Below are 23,775 nucleotides of genomic sequence, written 5' to 3'. Positions count from 1 at the left end.
GACCCTGGTAAATTCCACCGGCGGTCATACGATGGCTTAAGATGCCCTCACGAATGTCTTACGAAGGGCAAAATGGACACACGAAGTCAACACGAAAATTAACCTTCACAAGGTCCTTTCGGCAATGTTTTGTGATGCCAAAGATGTTGCCACCGCTCCCGAAGTTGCTGCCGGAGCCTGAGAAACTCCACCGGCGGTCATACGATGGCTTAAGATGCCCTCACGAATGGCCCGATGTTGTTACGATCAGAGCCGAATTTGAACATTTCCTTAATCGTGTGTCCATCGGGTGTCAATTTCGGGACAGTGTGACAGGGGCTTAAGGTAAATTTTGAGTGAAAAATGCAGAATACGGAGAAAATAATTCAAACTTGGAAAGGCAAAGCTCTCTCATTACAGGGAAAGATTACATTAATTAATGTTCTTGTGATTCCACAGTTTGTTTATCTCTTAATTTCACTTCCTTCCCCAGAGGCGTCTGTTTTTAAAAGCTTTGAACAACGAATGTTTAAGTTCATCTGGAATAATAAGCCTGACAAGATAAAAAGGCAATACATAATACACTTGACTAAACTTAAACAATTTGGCAGCAATGAATTCATCCTTAAAAGCATCTTGGATTAATAAGATGTATCATAATAGTCTTTGGAGAACAAGTCAGAACTTATTTTCAGGGCACTTATTTTTTGACTGTAAACTGTTTCCCTTTTTCCAATTAAAACCTCACCACTGTGAATGGTTATTCAAAGAAATATTAGTAGAAATCTCACCATTTGTTAGAGATGCATTGAAGGCTTGGTTGAGTTTCCAGTATTTAATAGATGGAAAACCACTATTATGGGAAAGTCTCCTGAGAAAAGGAATTATTTTCATGAATGATTTACTAGATAGCACAGGTAATTTAATTTCATATCAGTGTTTTCGCTGTATGTATGGTCAGATATGTGATTTCCTTCACTTTAACCAGCTGCTTTCAGCTATTCCAACTAACTGGAAACGTAAATTAAAAAAAGATGGAAACCGACAACAGCTCTGTACACCTCATACCAGAAGTCAGAAATGGCTATATTGATTTTGCATGTACTCCCTTTGGTCTTTTGTTTGGGCTTTTGGATGAGGACAATACACAGTTGATGAATACAATTATTCTTCTGGCAAAAATACTTATTTTTAAAGCTCAATCAAGGGGAAATCTGAATTTAAGGTGTGTGAAAAGTAGATTAAAAACACAATTTATTTTAGAAAGGATGATTGCCACAAAGAATCAAAGGATGGCTCAACACACCATGAAATGGGAAACAATCAGCTCTAGCGAAGAGTGGGATAAAAAGGAATAATAAATGCTTTTGATGATATTGGACTTTCAACCTATTTTTTTTCTTTTTTTGTTTATGAAATGTTGAAGCGATCAACTGACTGTATTTTATTTTATTTTTTTCAGTTTTTTTTTTTTTGTCTGAGATAGGAATGTCTTTGTTATTGTAATGTCCATGTTTTGTGTAGCCTGTACAATAAAAAAAAAAAAGGCTGCGTAACAATCTTACCAGAGTCCTTATATGGAGGATTCTCTACTGTCTAGTTGTTTACTTGTTTAGACTTTCTGATTAGTACTTGCTTCTAAAGTATTATATTTGAGTTGAAACATGATGCAGGAAATATTTTAACCGAGAGTGCTTTAATGTGGTAACGTTTGCCTGTCTCCCACACTATGGATAATATTGTTCTTTTATTAGACTTTGTAGGCGGATTCCTATTCTGGATTTAAGAGCATCTAACGAAATTGCCCACTTTAGATATTGATGTTAAGGTACCACAATAAAGACGGGAAGAGACTGAACAGACTTGTAAGGAAGGCCAGCTCTGTCCTGGGGAGTCCTCTGGACACTGTGGAGGTGGTGGGAGACAGGAGAATGGCAGCCAAGCTCTCCTCCCTGCTGGACAATATTTCCCACCCCTTCCAGGAAACCCTGTCCTCACTGTGCAGCACCTTCAACGACAGGCTGCTGCACCCCACCTGTCACACGGAGAGATACCGCAGGTCCTTCCTTCCTGCAGCGGTCAGACTTTACAACCAGCACTGCCCCTAGTAGACCCTCCTACACACACACACCACAACACAGACTATAACACCCCTTGCTGCTAAATACAAACCAACTTTGTGCTATATGTGCTATGTGCAATATATATATTCCATTAATAACTGTGTAATTTATACCTGGCCACTAAATCAATATATATATATGCCAATAATAACTGTGTAATTTATACCTGACTGCTAAACCCTTCTTACTGTTACAAGGTATGTATCTTGTATTTTGTAAATTGTGTAACTTGCTGCTGTTAAATACCGTCAAACTATGTGCAATTTATACTTTATATACATATGCCATCTTTAATAACTGTAATATATACCAGGCTGCTAAATCCTAAGAACTGCTACAGGATTTGATTTGTAGATTTGATTTATTTTTGATCTGTATTATTGAAAATTATGTAACTTTTTTAGTTTATCTTTTTTTTTGTTGCATATTGTTTATTATATTATAACTTAGTACTTTTTTAGCATATTGTTTATTATATTAACTTAGTACTTTTTTAACGCATGTAAGATATGCAACACTAAGCTGTCTGTGGCTCTTTCCTGCTGTAACGCTGCAAATTTCCCCTTTGTGGGACTAATACAGGTATTCTGATTCTGAATAGGATAGCAACAACAAGTAGTCAGTTTAGCTTCGGTTGCTATGCTAACGTCACCCATTTTATACCAGAGAAACTTTCATAACAACGTGTTAACGGGCGGAATAAACTCCGGTGGAAGAGCAGCACTGCAGCGGTCGGTAAATGCAGCTGAAACACATTAATAAACAATGAACCACGGCACTCTGGAGAAAAGTATAGTTGGAGAAGTCGTTATTAAATTTAATCTGGCTTTGTGTGATTGAAAGTAACACGATCATCGACACGACGCAGTCCCCCGTTGTTGTTGATGTGAGCGCCGTTGGGGAGAACATCAGCGACGTAAACGGTGACGTCATGACGCAGCCACGGCAGCACCAGTCAGGCTGTGGGCGGTGTGAACAAAACGGGAGCTGATAAGCAAAACCGGTTCCGAACCAGAAGAGCACTAGCACGGAGTTAGAACGGGAACTGCGTTGGTGTGAAAGGGGCATATTAGGTGTGAATGCAACCTTTGATTGCTTTTCTAACATAGTGACAGCACTATGTAACTCTCGTGCTTCTATTGGCTAGCCCTCCAACACATTGTAAGTGATTTGTTAAAGGGTGGGACATTTCTGAGAGGTTGACCAATCACATCAGAGCCGACTGGACTCCGACTGGTTTCAGACAGAGGGTGAAAAGATGTGCTACAGCACAGGCAGAATGAGAAAAATAAAGAACTTTTTGAACATTAAAGCATGTAAACATGTCACAGTAGAAGCCCAAAGTACAAATATGAACCTGAAAATGAGAATAATATGTCCTCTTTAACTACACCAGTTTTTTAATAAGAGCATTCAAAAATAGTTAACTTTTTTTATAAATGTAACCCGGCTCTTTTTCAGCTTGCCCTTGTCCACACTGTCCCCACACTGTCCCCACATTGTCCATGAAGAAGCTCCACCAAAACGGTTTGATAATAGTTTCCCTTGCCCACAATGTTCCACTCCATTTATCAGCCAACCTGATAAATCACATATCTCCTACTTCAAAGAGAATTGTGACATCACTATGTAACACTTGCATTTCTATTGACTAGGGTTTCAACACATTGTACGTCGTTGGGTGCACAGCAGAGCCAACCTGCTAACCAATCAGAGCAGAATGTTGTTTTTAAATGTGCTTTAGGAATAAAGTTGGATTGGATTGAATCAGAGCAGAAAGGGCTCTGAGAATTGTTTTAAAGCAAGCTGTCTGAGATGAATAAGCAGTTTGTTTAAAAGTACCGTCTAATTGTAATGCTGTAAATAATTTATGTTGTTTCATGAAAATTAGTTTGTTGTTTAAAGTAGTATCTCCAGGGGAAATTAGAGCCTAATGAAAAACAAGGAAAGGATTCTGGAACAGAAATGGATGAAACCGAGACTTGGACAAATAACCACTTTACATTCGTTTCAGCGCTTGTTGTCTTGCAGCATGATTTCCGCAAACAATTTTATCGAAATTGCCGTGAGCAGAAAATAACATAGCTGATTCAAAACGCTTTCAAAATAGAACCAAAAACAACTGGAAATTGTGATCTATTAGAGCCTCAGTTTTAGTGCCTCCTCGCTAATGTGACATTATTTTTGTACTATGCAAATTCAGCCCAGGCAATTATGTCTAGCAAGAGCAAGGATTTAAAAACAACTCATGGTTGAGTACTGTGTGGGTGAACAGTTATTTTCAACACTGTTCGTTATGTGTAAACTTTTTCCTTTAACCTCCCACTTGAGTTTAAATCCATAAACCATAGGAACAAGAAGGCAAGGGCAGTGCCTATTTTGAGATGTGCGGTTATTATGATAAAATTGATATTTGGATAAAGATGATCGATTATTCTGGTGGTTTCACAAGCTTGGTAAGATATCTGTCTGGTGAGTCAAGTCAGCTTTAAGCCTGAAGACAACTGCCGCTGTTCAGCCAAGCAAAACATTTGAGGATGGTGTGCAAAACCCACCGTTCTGTTTCAGTTTCCCTGGCAGGTATTATATATTGGTGGAAAAGGATGGTACTATTGTGCATGTCAATCAATCAATCAATCAATCAATCAATGTTTATTTATATAGCCCAATATCGCAAATGATACATTTGTCTCAGTGGACTTTACAATTTCTACAGAATATCAATATGACAATACGACACTGTCCTTAGACCCTCACATCGTACAAGGAAAAACTTCCAAAGAAACCCCACAGTTAATGTGGAAAAATGGAAGAAACCTCAGGGAGAGCAACAGAGGAGGGATCCCTCTCCCAGGACGGACAGATGTGCAATAGATGCCGTGTGTAAATCGAAGAGATAATACATTTATATTTTATGTATGCATCATGACATCAAGTCAAATTCCTCATATGTGTGAACCTACCTGGCAATAAACCCGTTTCCGATTCTGATTTACAACATATGCGGTCTAAATGCTTGGAAATGCATGTGTCTATAATAATAAGATGAATCCAGGAGGATGGCAACAATCCTGTGGGAGCCATCAGAGAAGTAGTATGATGAGAGTCAGGCAGGACCACAGTGATCCCGGCGTAAATAGGCACCAAAAAGAGATTTGGGGGAAGCTGGGTCATTCGGAACATGAGAGTACACAGGTACAGACAGAGAGAAGGAAGAAGTAAGGTGTCCCCTGACAAACTAAGCCTCTAGCAGCAAAACTAGGGGCTGAATCTAATCAGCCCTAACTATAAGCTTTATCAAAAAGGAAGGTCTTAAGCTGACTTTTAAAAACGGAAAGACACCAACTGGAAGCTGATTCCTCAAAAGTGGAGCTTGATAACAAAAGGCTCTGGCTCCCATTGTATACTTTTAGAGACTATAGGATAAACAAACAACCCTGCATTACAACCAACAACCCTGCATGTACAGTAGTACGCCTTTTACTCTTAGTCATTTGAGCAGTTCAGTGGTATGTCTTTTTTTATTTCATGGCTCTGATTATTTGTTTTACGCACCTGCATTAGAAATGCAATGAGATTACTCATTTTAGATTAGAGATCCCTGGGTCCCGCTCATCACATGTGAAGATATGCTTTTTTTTATATATATATATATAATTCTAAATGATATATCTTGGGCGTTAACAGATTGGGATGGGCATTTCTCATTGGTTTTGATGTGTCATAGTTCATGTTGAAATATTCATGACTGAATAATGTCTTTAAAACAAATATATCAGATTCACATGTCTAAAAAGGTCACATTTTCTCCATCCATCTTTTACGGCTTATTCTGAGTTGTGTAGCAGATAAATCTGTTTCAGCAGAGGGCCCCAAATACCCTTCCAAAGCACTCCCAGGCCAGCGTGGAGATATAATCCATCTGCCTGGGGAAGGGTGCCTGGAACACTTCCCTACAGAGGGGGCTTGGTGGCATCCTTACCAGGTGCCCGAAACACCTTAACTGGCTCCTTTCAACACGAAGGATCAGTGGCTCTACTCCCAGTCCCTTCCGGATGACTGAGCTTCATATCTTATCCCTAAAGCCCCTGTCACACTGCCCCAACGTTGATGCCAGATGGAGAAACAATAAAGGAAATGTTGAAATTCGACTGATCGTAACAACATCAGTACAGTATCATAGTACTTTAACATAACTGTTTTTGTTACTTTTCGTTGCAGTTGTATATCTTAAATGTAATGTAAATGTGGCCTTCATGTGTGGTTCGGGGCCACCTTTGTGCGAAATTCACAATTCCATATTCGTGTGTCCATCTGGAGTCAATTTCGGGACAGTGTGACAGGGGTTTAAGGGAGATGCCAGCCACCCTCCGGAGAAAACCCATTTCGGCCGGTTGTATTTGCAATCTCGTTTTTTTGGTCATGATCCATCCTTCATGACCATACTGTAGGTGAGAGTAGGAATAAAGATGGACTGGTAAACTGAGAACGTTGTCTTCTGGCTCAGGTCTCTCTTCATCACAACGGTGTGGTAAAGTGAGTGCAATACCGCTCGTTCTGCTCTGATCCACCAGCCCATCTCACGCTCAATTGTCGCCTGACCCGAGAACAAGATACTTGAACTCCTTCACTTGGGGTAAGGACTCATTCCCTACACGGAGTGGACAGTCCATGGGTTTGCTACTGAGAACTATGGCCTCTATTTGGAGGTGCTGGGACTCCAAACTCACACTTAGTCAAATCAAGCTCCTGGCGAAGTCTGATACTATATAATATAATTTATAATTTAACAACAAAAAAAACTTTATACACTACTTTTATTTTTCTGCTTTTTAGTCGTATTACTTTGTGTAAAAGCACATTTTCTTGCAGTTGTTTTTTTGTCCAGATAACATATTGGAGACAAAACTAGTAGTGCTGTCAGTCAATTTGAGCCTCTTCATCTCTTCAATTTTGAGAAGATTAAAATGTTTACAATTTGTATTATCAGTACACTTTGAATTTCCATATTTTCTGAGCGAACCAGCCAAATTCCGACTTTACCGCATTGAGGGTTTGTTTGTCGCTTCTACTAAAGCTGCATCAAATTTAGTTCAATTATTCTTAAGAAAAGTCGGTTTGGAAATTAAATTAGCTGGTGAAATTCTGGTTTGCCTCATTGTCGGATCTATAAACCAGCTTGGGTAAAAGTGGACTACATCTAAAATGGATAAGGAAATCTCTAGTTTTAAGTCATTTAGAATAAATAAGTCTTTACTACCATTGTATACATTAAATCCCCACAAACCGAATATTATGGTTAACAACAACCCTCATTTATCATTTCTAGCTGAGGATGAGTGCTGATGTGGGATAATTACTGAAGTGCACTTGACAATCTTGTTCTAAATGGCAACGCTATAGCCCTTCCACTCAAAGAAAGCTTGATGAATACATTTAGCCGCATCTCATATTGATTTTGCACATTAAATATGATTACACAGTGCTTTCTGTCTGAATGGCTACGATTGTTTTCTGTTGTATGTTTCCTGGTAGAGAATGAAGCATCTTGTCAATTAAATGTGCATTGTTGTATCTCAGTTTTCACTGGATTATATGTGACACTAACTCTATCAAAAATATTTGTTATTATAATATATAACAAAAAAAGAAATTACGGTATTGAAATTACTTTAATTGTCATAAAAACACCTATAAAATAAACTCTACAGCTGGGCCCATTTAGTTTACTTCTACCTATTTGTTTGTCCTTCTTTTAATGCAAGTGTCCTGTGTCTCCACAGTTTAAGGAGGAGGTTTGTTTATGTGACTGCCTGTTTTCACTCCTGACTGTTAATACCAAAATAGTGTGTCGCCTCAGCAGAGGAGTAATCACCTGGCGTATCGCTGACTTGCAAAGTAATAGTTCCATTCTCAACACTGAGCAACAAACACAGCAAAAGGGCAGAGCCCTCACCAGCAACACGCATAATGTCACTGTTTGTATGTCAAATACGTTTTACGGTTATGCGGTGTTGTATCGAGTGACAAAACAAAGTGCTCAGAGTGTGCATAACTCTCATGAAATAACATGTTCGATGTCGGACACACTGTGGTGAAACTGTTGCAATTTCTTACATCACCCTTGTCTCTCCTGATTTTACAACAAACACAAGAAAAAGGAGAGATGACAGGAAAGACTATATAAGCTAATGACCGACTGTTGCGCTCAATACACATGTCAGACATTTAACAGCCCTGGTTTGACCCCTAAGCTCTGTCCTGCCACCCAGTGGAGGGGCATGCCTGTATGCCTGTACTAGTCCCTCGACTCTACAAAGGGTAACCTAAAGGGGTGCTTCAACTATTAAGTAATCTGACACCAGATTGCTATATTTCCTAAAATGCAACTCTTTTATTAGACCTTAGACCATATATATATATAATGAATAAAGAACATGTCAAGCAATGTGCTGTATCAGAAACAATGCACAACGTGTTTTAAAAGTAATATGGTCTGTGTTTACATTAGCAAGCATTGCCAATACTCTGAGCTAACGCTGGAGAGAGTCTGTGTAAAAAAGCTGGATATAAAAAGGTACTCTCCTTCCGGTGAACCGGCGAGAGAGAAAGCGTTTGAGCTCCATACTCTTTCAGAAATAATTCTTGATGAGATTTGGAACATAAAATGGCATTTAATCGCGGCAGCGTCTAGCTGAGTTTCTGCTGGTAGAGCAGACACTCTTCTCTTCACAGAGCTCACCGCTTGCATGCGGAAAGGGGCGTGGCCCGCAGCAGCTCTGTAACATTTAAAGCTATTCACCCAGAATCAGCACTTTTGTAACAGGGCTGAAATAGAGGGGTATGAGGCATGCTACAAAAGTTGGTCTTAAAAAAACACTGTCAGAGTGTGCTCTCAGTTCCTATCCATCCTTAACCCTCCTTGGCATAAAAACACTATTTAAAAATAATCCATGAATATTTTATGACTGTAGCAGTAAATCACATGAGATGTAAGTGTTGCTCCTGAATACATCCCTGACTACAAACTCTCCTTAAGGTAATTCTTAACGTTATGTGACATTGCCAGGAATATCATTTTATTATTTTGAAACTTTTTAAGGAGGCAGAGAAAAAAGAAATAGAACAATCAATATACTGTCTCTCCTTTCATTTCATTTTTATTTGTCTCGCTCATGGTACGCAAAACCAAATGTACAATAATTGCCACAAAACATGACTCTACCTTTGAGCGAAAAGGAGCAGGGAGAAGAATAAAATCTTATGTGACCTGCCCCTTTCTAAAAAAAACAAAATAAATACAAATAGATGGTTTGCCCTTCATTTTTATTTATTTTTTTCACAGCCAAACATAACAGTATCTTAGGATACTAAGAGAAACACACAAAAAAAATACTTATTTCAATGTCGATGGATACTGGCAACAGACTGGCAAGCAAGTATATGGATTTATTAGACCTCAACATTAAATGCCATTGGTTTAAATTGAAAAAACATAGGAAAAGGTGAGTGTGAATGTGTTTTGATAGGCAAGTTTATCAGATGACCCAGCAGTAACCTCACACAGAGCCCAGTCTCCCTCACACATTATTATTGCACAATATACTTCAGTTACCTTTATTTCCTACTTAACTGGCAGGAGACAGTCTGCAGTCTCATTGTGTTGTTGTAACTGACGAATGGAGCGAGTGCCTGTGAAGGTATTGGCACCAAATGAAAATGGCAATTATTTGATTGTCTTAGCCCCGGGAAGCAAAGGATAAGCGGCGATTATCGGGAGATTGATTGTCCACACTCAGCGTCTACTTAGATGCTTCAGAGACTGATCCAGGTAGTTTTTGCCCTGCATCATTATATATGCAGGGCATGAACTAAGAAGTGAGCTGCCACACAAAACCCCTCGTGTAAAAAAAACCTTTTCCTTTTATAAAAGAGGAATAGTTTTGGTGAAAACTAAAAGGTACCATGGGGTCAGATTATAATTTTCCAAAGGGGGGTTCATTTAGCATGAAACACTTGAAATAACTAAAGGACAAGTTAAAAAAGAAAGTAGAAAGAAAGGGAGGTGATAGAAAACTATTTCTGCTAAAAAGTTAACAATGATTGAGTCAGACCTAAACTTTCCAGATGTGTGTATCTCACACTGCACTGTAACTTTTATTAACGTATCTTTGCTTTGAATCTTTTTTAAATGTCATTTCATAATATGTTTTGTTCTTAATGTCTTTGATTTTTGTAAAGCACTTTGAATTGCCTTGTGTTGAAAAGTGCTATATAAATAAACTTGCCTTGCCTTTCTGACTTTTTCAATCTCCTATAACTTCTTCCTGGCGGTTATTTCTAACACAGACTTTCTCTTTTTGTAATGACTGGTCTCCAAAGATCTGTCTGCCTCGCACATCTGCCAGCTGCTCCTTCCCGTCTTCAAGACAATCCAATGCTGGATGGACTTAGCAAGTGGCTGGCAGGCAGAGGTGTGGATAAATGAGGTTGAGGGACAAAAAGGGAGCGGGGAAAAAGGGGGGGGGGGGATGTGAATCGTATCCATCTGGCTTCATGAGGGCAAATTGTGTCTCTAGTTAAAACGGCATTTGTGTTTTTTGCCTTAACTTATCCTAATGTTGAGAGCATAATGTGTTCGCTATAGAATAATTAAATTAGATTGGTTCCCCATCAGCATCTCTTTAATATGCAATTCAGTTTGCATCCGGGTACGATCTGCCAAGAAAATTAATTCTCCTTTAAAGGCGGAAAGCCAACTCTCTCTGCTAATGAAAATATCCATCAATAGCTCTGAGTTGCTTAAAAGATGATGACGTCATACGCTCTTCTCCATATTGGCAACGTCATTGCAAATTAATTTGCATAAAGCTTAGTTGTTATGTCAGTTGCAGCAAAGGAAAACACATTATTTGCTTTTGGCAGAAAGGCAATACACTGTGATTACTCTCAGCAGCATTTGGAAAAATGTACAATCTCAATATTTTTGAAAGTCTTTCCTTTCCCTGCTGGTCTGAATAAGTTAATGTGTGAAAACTAATCAGCAGGGATGAAAGCAATACATTTGTTGGCAACAGTGAGATCAACAATAATACCACTTGGAAACACTATTGGGGCAATATGGGAAGCTGCTCTTATTAAAGTGCTTGTATTGGCATTCATAGCAATTAGTGTAGAAAGGGGGGTAGTAGTGATGGACATAGTTGTCATCGGACTCGGTTCCTCTTTAAGGAGCATTTCATTTTTTCATTTTTACAGTCTGCAATTATACTGTTTGAAGTAGTCTTACTGCTCTCACCTGAATGGTCTCCAGCCACAGCAGACAGCTCATGCAAAGATAGCACAGTTAATGAACATAGTGGGGAATTGAGCAGCCAAAGAGCCAGATGTTTCCCTTAGGAATTAGTGGCAAAGGGAAAAAGCAGAGCTATAAGTAGTGTGAACATTATACTGCAATTTATAAAACAACTACATCAAGTCCTTTTGATGCGGTGAGCGACTCATCAGAAAGTTTCTCTTGGAGATATTTTCTTAAGATGTTTATGAGAAATTGTATGGATTTTTGTTCAAATCCCATGACCAAAATTGACTGACAAACAATCTTTTACTTACGGCTGATATTGATATTGATGTTTAATGTTGAATTATTCTCAATTTCAGCTTTGCATTTGACACTGATGAAGACTCAATTCTTTAAGATTTGCCTTAAGAAGTGGGTTTGCATCAGGACACTGTTCTAAACTGGTCAAAGTTATCAAACAAATCTTCAGTAATGTTGGTGAGGCCTACAGTATGTTGCCTCTCTGAACTCTGGCGTTACCCAGGTCTTCATACCTGCCACCCTTTTCTTGTGTATATATATGTTTCCATTAGGACACATGATTCATAAATAAGCTCCATTGTTATGCAGATAACAGCTAAATGTTTGTCCAATACACATTTTTTAAAATACAATAAAAAAGAAACTGCAAAGTACGAAATATTTACAACCTTGTTGTGTTCAAAGTTTCTAACACTTCTACAGCTAAATGAAAACACATTTGAAACAGTTGTATTTGGTCGCACAAAGTCATACCCTATTTTGTTATAAAATATTATCTCTCTGTCTAAAAATGTTAAACCTGCACCCAGACACCTGGGTGTTTTATATTTCAAAGTGACCTTTCTTTCGAAAAATGGATGGCAAGGTTATTTCAATCACGTTCTTATCAGCTATAGATAATCTCAAATCTCATTCATGCTTTTATTTCATTTCGGTCGGAATGTTGTTATTTATTGTATTCAAGGTTAAGCAAAGAAAAAACGCCCATTCCTGGCCTCCAGCTTGTACTGAACACAGCTGCTCGGCTTTCAACAAATACTAGAAGACAATATAATTTCAACCCTGCTTTAACCTTCCTTCACTCATTACTTTTATTTTATATTACATATTTGATTACAAATTTACTGAATGCTTCTTAGGCACAGTTGCAGCTCCAATAAAAGCAATAAACCAGCTTGACTATTAAAAAAAACGTTTTGTTTTAACTGAAAAAGACCCTGTCTCAAAGCATTCAAATTAATGAAATTAATCTTAACCTTACCACTAATTACATTTTTGGTATTGTTAGAAACTTCGCCGATCTTCAATTGTTTTTCCTTTTTCCAGTATTCAAATCAACTTGTAATTGATCGGTTGATTAATCTGCTGTCACTTTGTTTCTCCAGAGTTGACAATACTTTCTACAGGACCAGAAGCTGGTGGTGAGTCCTTCTCTTTTTTTATTGAAAAATAACATTATGCATCACATCATTTGGTTACATGCTTGACTGATCCCGACACCCTCCTCCCAAATTCTGCATTTCCATATTCGGGGTTATGCTGCAATACATGACTTACCACCGTTTTGATAAGTTATCTAATGTCACTCATCATAAAGCAGAATGAAGCATGACTATAATTTTATGGACTGGCTCAATTCTACATCCTGAAGTTCACATTTAAATACATATGTCGTGGCTTCTTTCCTTGTCTTTCTATCAATCCATTAGACGCCCTAAACAGACAGTTCCAACTCGTTTATTTCCTTTAAATTACTTACAGTTTGAAGGGTTGCTTGGCCTAGATGATGTTGCGATGTGTTTGCTCAAAATAAAATAAACTTTTGCACATGCAACAAAGAAAATAGGCCTTTACAATATTCAAAAGAAATAAGCAAAACTCAAATAAAGTAATAAACAACTTAGGTATTCTTTCTTTCTTAATAATGCTTATACTGTATACTGTAACTTTATAACTTAAAGGGTACTTGTACGATTTGTATTTGTAGTACGGTACGTGTACGGTTAAAAACTGTTCCTCGACGGCGTCTCTCAAACAGGTTGCCCATGACTGTGGCTTTAGCGCAGGCGCCGTGGGAATTGTAATCTTGTTGTGGTTATTTAACATCTTGCCAGGGACAATAGTTGAAAATTAGCCTGCTGGCTAATACTGGCTAATTTACAGCAATGTGGATTAATGTGCACTGTCCTTTAAATTAAAACAAATAAACAAGTCCTTTATAGTGCGTTGACTATAGACGTCACAATTAGGTGGCCTTTCTTATAAAATCAAAATACTGGCTCTAACAACATGTCTTCCTGTTGTGTGCTGCAGCTATAAACATACATTTCAATAATTGCAACCAAGTCCACTCAGCATCAGGATAGCCTTTGATGTTCCCATCAATTTAAAGCTATGTTAATTATTTTAGCTTATACTCCAAGAAGTAATGTGATGATAGGCGGCTTCCTTACTCGAATATTCTCATATGGTGCTTTTTCTTAAAATGAGTTTCTCACAGTCTTCTCTTATGGCCTTAAACATTTGCATATGATTCAAATGGAGACAGTGGAGCTTGTAATGTCGCCTATTCAGCAGGAAGTCTCACAGCACGGAGAAGCAAATGTGTGGCTGTAAATACAGGTGGCAAGAGCAGAGAAATGTGACATGGGGGCACATGCGTGTCATACCAGCTGTTCATCTGTGACACACACACCTTTTGAGCCCTCAATCAGAAAGATACAAAGTATCTCTTTAACGCGGGTATATATTTGCAATAATTTATTTGATATATTCTACTAAGTAATGAGGTTGTTGGTTGACTGGTTAAGGAGAACAGACTGTTGCTAAGGAGGATCAAGAGACTGTGTGTGTGTGTCATATCAATCTGCATGTCATAGAAGTACATTTACAATCAGCTGTGGAGAACCAACATTAGTTTTCTCCATCAGAAAACACCATGGAATACTTTTGAATATGTAATTGTTTTATTCATGGGGCGAATTAAACTTTAGATTGTTGAAAGCTAGACTGTCCCTAGAAAAGAAAAACAGCGCAAGAGAAGGAAAGAGGTTAAAACAGAGCGCTGGACCTCAGAGAAATCAACAGAAGAAGAAAGAAAAAAAGTAAACACTAACAGCAACATGATCTTGCCTCTGGCGTTGTTCAAAGACTTGTTAGTGGAAAATAAACTGTGACCAGACTTGGACATTTACTGAAAACCTTGATCATGGCTGCTGTCATTTTTAGTCACGTGGCTGTCGCCGCAGTTCCAGCCGTTCAAATAATTGTTATATCAATATTGTGAGTCAAGTCCTTTTAGTAGGTAAGTGTTTAAGAACTGTTGGTGTTTTATTTTCATTAATGATCGCCTTGATGCTCAAGTTATATGTAGACATACTAGCACAGCTTCTTATGGCATATATTCAAGCCAGCGCATGTGAATGCTTCCATAAACACTTACCTTCTGTAATTAGCATGGGTAATTAGAAGAGGACAAGATACAATATCTCGTTTTGAGTTGCAGAAAATGAAAAGAGAACACGGAGAGAAAGACAAAATATTAATTGCATTTTGTGTTCCTTTTTACGTCTCATTTTCAATAAATCAATTTAGACTCCTTAAAAAAGGGGGGAGTCATGATGAGTCTGGAAAGGACAATGGGAGGGTTTACTGGAAAGGGGAAATTGAAGGTGCAAGGATGATTCAGGCTCATCAGAGGAGAATACACCCACTGAATTACATTATGAGGATTCAGGCTTTCTCTGGTCTGTAGTGCATGCTAATGGCGCCTCACAGCTTACTATCCCCAGTGCAGCTCTCTGATTTTAACCACAGAGTCATTATGACTATTCCATAAGTAGCTGCACTGAGCCCAAGCCCAAGTATTGTTAAAATGGTTAATAATTTGTGTGACCAATCCAGTCGGTATTTTTCCAATATCATATATGGCTCAATGGCTGTATAAAACGTTGTGACTTAATAAGGACATGTCTCAGTTTTACTTGAGTGTGACTCTCTCTATCTCTGTGACATACAGTATGTCATAAAGCTATTGTGTTAGAAACAGCACCGCCGCTGATATTTACTACCGTGGCTTCAGACCCCAGTGTCTGTAAATTGAAAACTGGCTTTCCTGGACACCCTGCCATGTGCCACTGCTTCAAATCCATCACACCATTATCATTAGCCAGCCGTGTGTGTGTGTGTGTGTGTGTGTGTGTGTGTGTGTGTGTGTGTGTGTGTGTGTGTGTGTGTGTGTGTGTGTGTGTGTGTGTGTGTGTGTGTGTGTGTGTGTGTGTGTGTGTGTGTGTGTGTGTGTGTGTGTGTGTGTGTGTGTGTGTGTGTGTGTGTGTGTGTGTGTGTGTGTGTGTGTGTGTGTGTGTGTGTGTGTGTGTGTGTGTGTGTGTGTGTGTGTGTGTGTGTGTGTGTGTGCCTCCAACTTCTCCTCTGGCACACAAACACTTTCTGTTCATGTTGATGTGACTTCAGTAGTCCTGAATTATATGTGACTTCAGTAGTCCTGAATTATTTGGACAACGAGGTGCTCTCTATGAAAGGTGGTTACACACTTATTTTACGGTGCAAAACTGCCCACAGCACTGGGTTCCTAATTAAACACTCATTATCTTGATTGCTCTGGATAATGGCGCTTAGAAAAGTCATAGATGTCAACATTTTGACCTTAACATTTAGATTCTGTACAAATGGGGAACATTTTAGAATGCCTTATTGAAATTGTAATTACTGCGTAGTGATGCAGCTAATGAAGCTAACAACTGACATCAGCATTTTTGTAATCAAACTATAAATTAAAAAATATTAGGGCTGTCAGTCGATTAAAATATTTAATCGCGATTAATCGCATGATTGTCCATAGTTAATCGCGATTAATCGCAAATTAATCGCACATTTTTTATCTGTTCTAAATGTACCTTAGAGGAATATTTTTCAAGTTTTTAATACTCTTATCAACATATGAGTGGACAAATATGCTTTATGCTAATGTTTATTATCATTTGAACAATGACAAATATTATCATGAATATTAAACACAACAACCTCTGAACATTACAAATATTTGCCTCAATTCAACCTGGAACCTCTCTCATACAATAATACAATACAAATGGTGTGTGTGTGTGTGTGTGTGTGTGTGTGTGTGTGTGTGTGTGTGTGTGTGTGTGTGTGTGTGTGTGTGTGTGTGTGTGTGTGTGTGTGTGTGTGTGTGTGTGTGTGTGTGTGTGTGTGTGTGTGTGTGTGTGTGTGTGTGTGTGTGTGTGTGTGTGTGTGTGTGTGTGTGTGTGTGTGATGGATCGTTGGAGCTATGTGCAACTCAAGGAATATGCTCGAACAGGAGCTGCCTGGACGCTGCAATCATGTTGCGCGCACTATCCGTGCTGAGTGTGCTGACTTTTCGTGCATTGTCCCACTGTGTGCTCGGCGCAGTTGTGGCGAAATGTCGCTCCTCTGTTTTAATTTAAACAGCTCCTTATATCCGTTAGCGCAGCTAGCTAGCACCAGATGCTCCCGGTCTTCCCAATAGCCAGTCGGTGCCTGCCGGTGAACGTGGAAGTGTGGTCTGCCACAAGCGGTTGGCAGGAGCGGGGCTGTCAGCATCAGCTTGTAGATGGTATTTTAAACTCGATGCGCTCTGAAACTACGGGGCGGCCGAGGACAAAAAATACACATGCGTTAATCGCGTTAAAATAATTAGTGGCGTTAACTTGGGAGCCCTAACAAATATTTTTGAATAAACTTGTTTGGTTAGAGTTGCTCCTCGAGGGGCTGCTCTTTGAGATAAAGTGATATGTGTATGTGTCTATTCAGCAACACAATGAGTCTGAGCAACCCTCTGACTGACACGAGGAGCTGGGCAGTAATGAAGTGTCCTCAGTGTTGAATGATGAGGAAGAGTGGGACTGAGAGGCCTCTAATTGGGCATCTGTCCCTCTTCAGCCTGCTGTTAATGGACACTCTCTTCCTAATATAAGGATCAGAGCCATGAGAGGAAAGCAAAGATGGAGTGGAAGTACCAACTGTAGCTCAATGGGCAGATCAAGGCTGTTGACTGTCATGAGGACAAACTTGATGTTTATATTTGGCATGCTGGACATTCTTGATCGATGTAAAATGTTAACTATCAGGGGAGCTTTCCTAAAATTGCGTTTCTCCCCTTTTTTTTCCAGATCTAATGGTTAAGCGGGTCACTGCATCCATCTCAATTGCATTTTACTGTTCATTTGACTATAACCCTGCTACCAGTATACCCTGGGACTTCAGTTTTAGCTAAGGACAACAACAGACATTTCCATTCCAAATGGTTCATTTTCATACTGACGTTAAGCTTATTGGCTGCCACTCTTAGAGTCAAACAAGCCTTCGCCTGGAGTTGGCACGACTGGATTTAATTCAGGCAGCTTCAGTTCCCTTATCCCTCCGTCCTCAGCATTATTCGGTTTTTTTCTCACACCACAAAGTGTTAGTCCAAAACATAAATTACAAAAGTTTATCAAAGCCCTCGAGTGAGTAATCACACATTACCACTTTGAACCCAAATATCATCAAAATGCACCAAAGGTAAAACATGTCTCATTTCCTCGTTGAAAATGTTGCATGTTGCTATCATGCCCATCTGTTCTGATAATTGAGGCATCTGGAGATGCAGCTATGGCTCCTACTGTGATCACAGAACACCAGCCTCAGGCAGGTTCGAGCAAGACCAATTTCTAAATTGACTAATCTAAAACACCAAATAACATAAATCCAAACAGGATAGGACATTTCCTAAAGTTACAGCAGGGTTAACCAACAGGTCGATCGTGATCGACTGGTCGATCTTCAAAGCCTTCACTGTCGATCCCTAGCATTTAAAAAATAAATAAATAATATTTTCCCAAAAAAAAAAGTTTTACAACATGTGGTTGGTTGTTTAAACAAACTTTTTAGAGCTAGCTCTGGCTTGTTGATTTGAATCACAATTTGAAACAATCCACTCAACAGCGCGTTAAGAACCAAAATAATTGATGAACTGAAAAGAGGACTAAAAGCACAGACGTCATTGCGTCATTGTTTGCGTTTTCATCGCACCTACAGCAAAGAGCAATGCAGCTACAGAAACGTCCCTCCGGATTAGCCATATTTTGGCTCAGCACAACAAAACGTTTACGGATGGTGAGATGATTAAAGAAGCAATGAGCGCCCCAGCTGACGTCTTGTTTGCGGATTTCAAAAACAAAGAGGACATAAAAGCCAGGATAAAAAGTGTACCACTTGGTGCACCTACTGGAGCCAGAAGAGTCGAGTCATTGTCCGAAGATGTATCCCAGCAAGTATTAAAATACTTGTCTCTCTCGGAATACTTTTCAGTTCAATTTGACGAGTCTACCGATGCCACAGACACAGCCCAGCTAGGTGTGTTTGTCCGAATGGTTTTCACGGATTTTACTGTCAAGGAGGCATTTCTTTCCCTTATCCCATTGAAAGAAAGAACCAGGGGTGAGGATGTGTATAAGGCATTCAAGGACTATTTTCGTGAGTACAAGATTCCCATTCATAAAATAGTGTCCTTCACAACTAGTGCTGCGTACCGGTACGCCGAACCGGTACTGGACTTGTAAAAAGTTTCGGTTCAAGTCCGGTTAAAACCGGAACATCAGGAACCGGTACTTACGTATATTCTCCTTTGTGTTCTAAACCGTCTAAAGCCTTCCATAGATCGAGAAATTTGCGCTGAGAAAAGACGAAAAACATTGTTTTGGCTTCTGATATGGTGGCCATTACTGAACTCACGAAGTCTCGCAAAATATCGCAACTGCTCGCGAGATCTGTGTGACGTCAAGGGAAGCTGGCTTAGACATAGTGGACACTGACAGCGTGGGATGCTGGTTGCCATATATGGTAGTGTAGCTAAGCTAACTCCTTTGTATGTATGGTGATATAGTGTCTGCCGAAAGAGCAACACTTCACCCAGACAATGTCAATATGCTTTTGTTCTTGAACAAGAACACATAGACTTGTACTCTTGCATATTGAGTCTTGTATGTACATCACTATGTATGTAGTTGTGTTGTGTAGTTAGTAACACATGTAGAGTTCTAGAAAAGACATGGTGTAGACACAAGTTGGAAGGGGGCACAATAAACCTGACGAGTTTGAATTTGAGTTGATTATGAGTTTATTTTCAATTGATAATTAGCTCACAATAAGTTCACTTTAGTTACTCACACAACTTGACACAAGTCCGGACTTATAAGTCCGGACCTGAACCTGAACCTCTGGACTTGAGTCCGGACCTGAACCTGAATGTGAGTCCAGGTACACAGCACTATTCACAACCGATGGGGCACCAGCAGTGTTGAGACTAACGCGTTACAAACTAATGCGTTACTGTAACGCAACTACCTTTTGTGGTAACTAAGAAAGTTACTAGTTACCTATTCCCATTCAGTAACGGCGTTATAGTTACAGTGATTTAAATGGGCGTTAATGCGTTACATTATGTGATCCAACTGAACCGAATCTCCCTGCGGATGTAATTCATACCTCATTCACACCAACGCAACACCGGTTCAAGCTCCGTGCGAGAGCTTTTCAGGTTCAGAACCGGTTCTTCGGTTTAGCTCCGGCTCTTTTCACACTGCCCAGAGTCCGACTGGTGCTGCGTCATTGCGTCATTGTTTGCGTCATGACGTAACCGTTTGCGTGCCTGCTTCATAAAGCCAAACCACGCGGAAACCCCTCACAGCTCACACCGACAACAACAACAACAATGGCCGATTGTGCTCCAGCTTCCTCTGTACCTATTCAGAAGAGCAGATTCCCAGTAGGTAGCTGGTCGCTTCAGTGGACCACTGCTGCTTGTTAAGTTTCTCCATTGTTGTGTACAAACTGGATAAAACGCAGCCTTTTTGTTGTTGTTCAGGAGTTGATCCCGCCCCTGCCCCCGCCTCGACGTAAGCGTGACGTATGTGGTGCTTTTGCTTTAGCCGGACAATTTTTTGTTGCTTGAAACGAACCGGATTCCGGAGCTAAGAGGCAGCTCCGCTGAGGTGTGAACAGGACAAACCCGGTGCTTTTCAAGCTCCAGCTTCTAACCGGCCCTGAAACACCGTTGGTGTGAATGAGGTATTACAGGCGAATACATTGATGTCCTCTCACAGTACCACGGAAAAGTGAAAGTGACCAGAGAGGAGTGATGATTGGTGGATGAACACGGGGTAACATTTCAGGGTAAGCCAGAGACAGAGTTGGGCGGGCCTTGCCTTATGGGGAAAATACACAGACACACAAACACTTGCTAACACACACACATACACGGCAACACCACCAGCACACACACACACACACACACACACACACACACACACACACACACACACACACACACACACACACACACACACACACACACACACACACACACACACACACACACACACACAATGGCAGATGCAAGTATCAGCAAGAGCAGCAGCGCATTTAGTTTGTTTTTGTGAGGCTGAAAATAGTTTGTTTGTCTTCTGTGTCAGTCTGACAGTTTATTATTTATTTAATTGTTACTGCCAAAAGAGTGCAGTTCTTGTTTAATTGTTACCCTGCCAAAAGAGTAGTTGTTTTATTTCATATTGCACTACAAATGCACTACTTAGAACTTGATTGTTGAGGCTACAATAAAGATGCCTGTCAAAATGTCTAAACATATATTTTGTGTTTTATTGTTCCACTACATTTCATAATGATAATTGCTACAATGATGGGGAGTTGTCTTTTCTCTTACTGTGCCACAGAACAACACAACAACTTGTATATGTATTGTTATTATTTTTAAAGTAAAGTAAAGTAACTTGTTACTAGTTAATTTTATAATTCAGTAACTAATAAAGTAACTAGTTACTTTTTTGAGAGCAGTAACTATAACTATTACTAGTTACTTTTTTAAAGTAACTTGCCCAACACTGGGCACCAGCGATGATCGGTGTTCGTTCAGGATTTGTTGCGCTGTCCAGAAAAGACCCAGACTTTCCACCATTTGTAAACTATCACTGTGTGATACATCAACAGGCATTGGCAGCTAAAGCAATTGACATGTCACATGTATTGAATGTTGTTGCTAAGATTGTTAACTCAATTCGCGCAAAAGTGCTCCAGCACCGGCTATTTAAGTCTTTATTGGACGAGCTCGACTCTGTGTATGGAGATTTGATCCTTCACGCAGATGTAAGGTGGCTCAGTCGGGGCAAGGTGCTCCAGCATTTTCTGGATTTGCTGCCAGAGATCATCAGTTTTCGGAAGTCGAGGAACGAGGAGTATGAGCAGCTGTCCGACGATACTTGGTTATTGGACTTATGGTTCCTTACCGATCTGACTGCAAAACTCAATGACCTTAACCGAGAATTGCAAGGGAAAGACCGAGAGCTTGGTCACATGATTAGCGCAGTGGAGGCATTCAAAGTGAAGCTCAGTTTGTGGACCACTCAGTTAAGACATGCAAGGCTGACACACTTCCCAAATCTTGAAAAGGTGTCACAAAACCTCACAGAAAAAACTGCTTTCCATCCTGAACAATTCTGCGCCCATTTGAACAAACTGACATCATAATTTGGTGCTTGATTTGTGGAGCTACAAGACATGGGGCAAGTAGTTGGTTTTGTATCAAACCCTTTCCTCAGCGTTGACATTGAACAGCTGTCAGCTAAAATGCAGGAGGTGTTTACATTACCTATGGGTGTTGACATGGAGATCATTGAATCGCAAGCGACATTGAATTGAAGGCCAGAGCAAGAAATCAGGACTTTTGGTCACTCGTGAGTAGAGAGAGGTATCCACTGATTGTGCCATGTGCGCTTAAACTGAAGGCCTACTTTGGCTCCACATACTTATGTGAAACGACCTTTTCACAAATTAAAATAATTAAATCCAAGTATAGAACTCGTATGACTGATGCACATCTTACTGACTGCCTCCGGCTGGCAATCACTAACTATCAGCCAGATTTCAAAAGGCTTACAGATAATGTGCAGTCACAGCAGTCTCATTAAAGGCAGGCTGATAGAGCAACTTGAGCATTGAAAATATATTGTGAATTGAACTGAGAAACTAAATATAGTGCATTGAACAGATAATGTAAATATGAATAGTTTGTATTGAACAGATATGCCTACCGCAAATATTAACATTGTGCATTAACCAGATAGTGTGAATAGTTTGTATTGAACAGATATGCCTGCCGTAAATATGAATATTGTACATTGAACAAATAACTGTGCATAATAACTTTGTCTTTCTTTGTGTGCATCTTTACACGTACATTGAGCCTGTTGTAACATAAATTGATTGCAAAAATAAATATGACGATGAACAGTCTTAGTGGGTTTTTTGGAAGATATCGGATTGGTAGATCTCGGTTCACATTTTGGAATAAAAAGTGATCTTGGGCTTGAAAAGGTTGGTTACCACTGGTTTACAGTAATGCAATGCTGAGAAAGTAGATATAAGCCAACCGTATTTATTCAAATAAATGCTGACAATCCTACAGTTTTTTTCATTTTAACTTGATTCTTTTTGAATGAATACAGATGCACTATACTCTTGCCAGATGTACAGTTGTTTTTTCTTTTTCTATCTTATTAATCATAGCTTGCATAATAAAATGAATGTGATTAGTGTTAATAATGTTGAGAGGCTTAGCATGGTAACAGAAAAAATCCTTTTAGGAACTCCAGATAAAAAATAAAGCAATAATTAAACCCAAGTCGTGTTGCTAACAATGTTTCTCAGAGCCAGAGTGGCTTTTGGTTTTTAAGTCGAAGTACTGGCCGTGTGCTATATTGGTAGCATCAAAAATCCTGCAGGGAAGAGACTCCCGATGCAACCCAGACAGGACTGTCCAGTCCTCAGGGAGGAACACATTGTGACCCAGTGTTTCAATATGGCCCGTGCAGGTTGTGCAGGGGACACGGTCAGAGAGCAGCGCGGTGAGGATGTAGGTAGTTTTAGCAGATGGGGTTCGCCTGTTACTCAGTGCACCTGTTCAGTTAATACAAGCTAGACTGCAGCTGCTCTGGTCGATAGGACAAGACATGTTGGGATCTTTTTTTAAAGGAGCCCTTTTAAGCTCGTTTTCAGGTTTCAGAATTGTATTGCGTGCCTCTACTGTAACATTTTTACAAGCTTTAATGTTCAAAAAGCTCTTTTCACCCTCTCTCTTTTCACCCTCTCTCTTAAACACGAGCCCGGTCTGCTCTGATTGGTAAGCTGGCCGGCTCAGTTGCAATTGGTCAACCGCTTAGAAAATGTCCCACCCCATAGCAAAAAATATGTTGGAGCACTTACCAACAGAAGCGCAAGTGTTAAGTAGTGATGTCATAATGT

General features: G+C 39.6%; 1 protein-coding gene across 3 annotated transcripts in view; it reads left to right on the top strand.

The window, feature by feature from the left end:
* Positions 1 to 23,775, top strand: part of rap1gapb (RAP1 GTPase activating protein b) — a 287,393-nt gene that overhangs the window by 99,903 nt on the left and 163,715 nt on the right. For all 3 annotated transcript variants that reach the window (XM_079683382.1, XM_079683381.1, XM_079683380.1), the window contains exon 4: positions 12,810 to 12,845. In XM_079683382.1, the coding sequence (XP_079539508.1) occupies positions 12,810 to 12,845 (36 nt within the window). The remainder of the gene's footprint in view (positions 1 to 12,809; positions 12,846 to 23,775) is intronic.

Source organism: Notothenia rossii, assembly GCF_949606895.1.
Source record: "Notothenia rossii genome assembly, chromosome: 5".
Taxonomy (NCBI): domain Eukaryota; kingdom Metazoa; phylum Chordata; class Actinopteri; order Perciformes; family Nototheniidae; genus Notothenia; species Notothenia rossii.
Note: the sequence above shows the minus strand (reverse complement) of the source record. Positions and strands in the feature narration are given on the sequence as shown.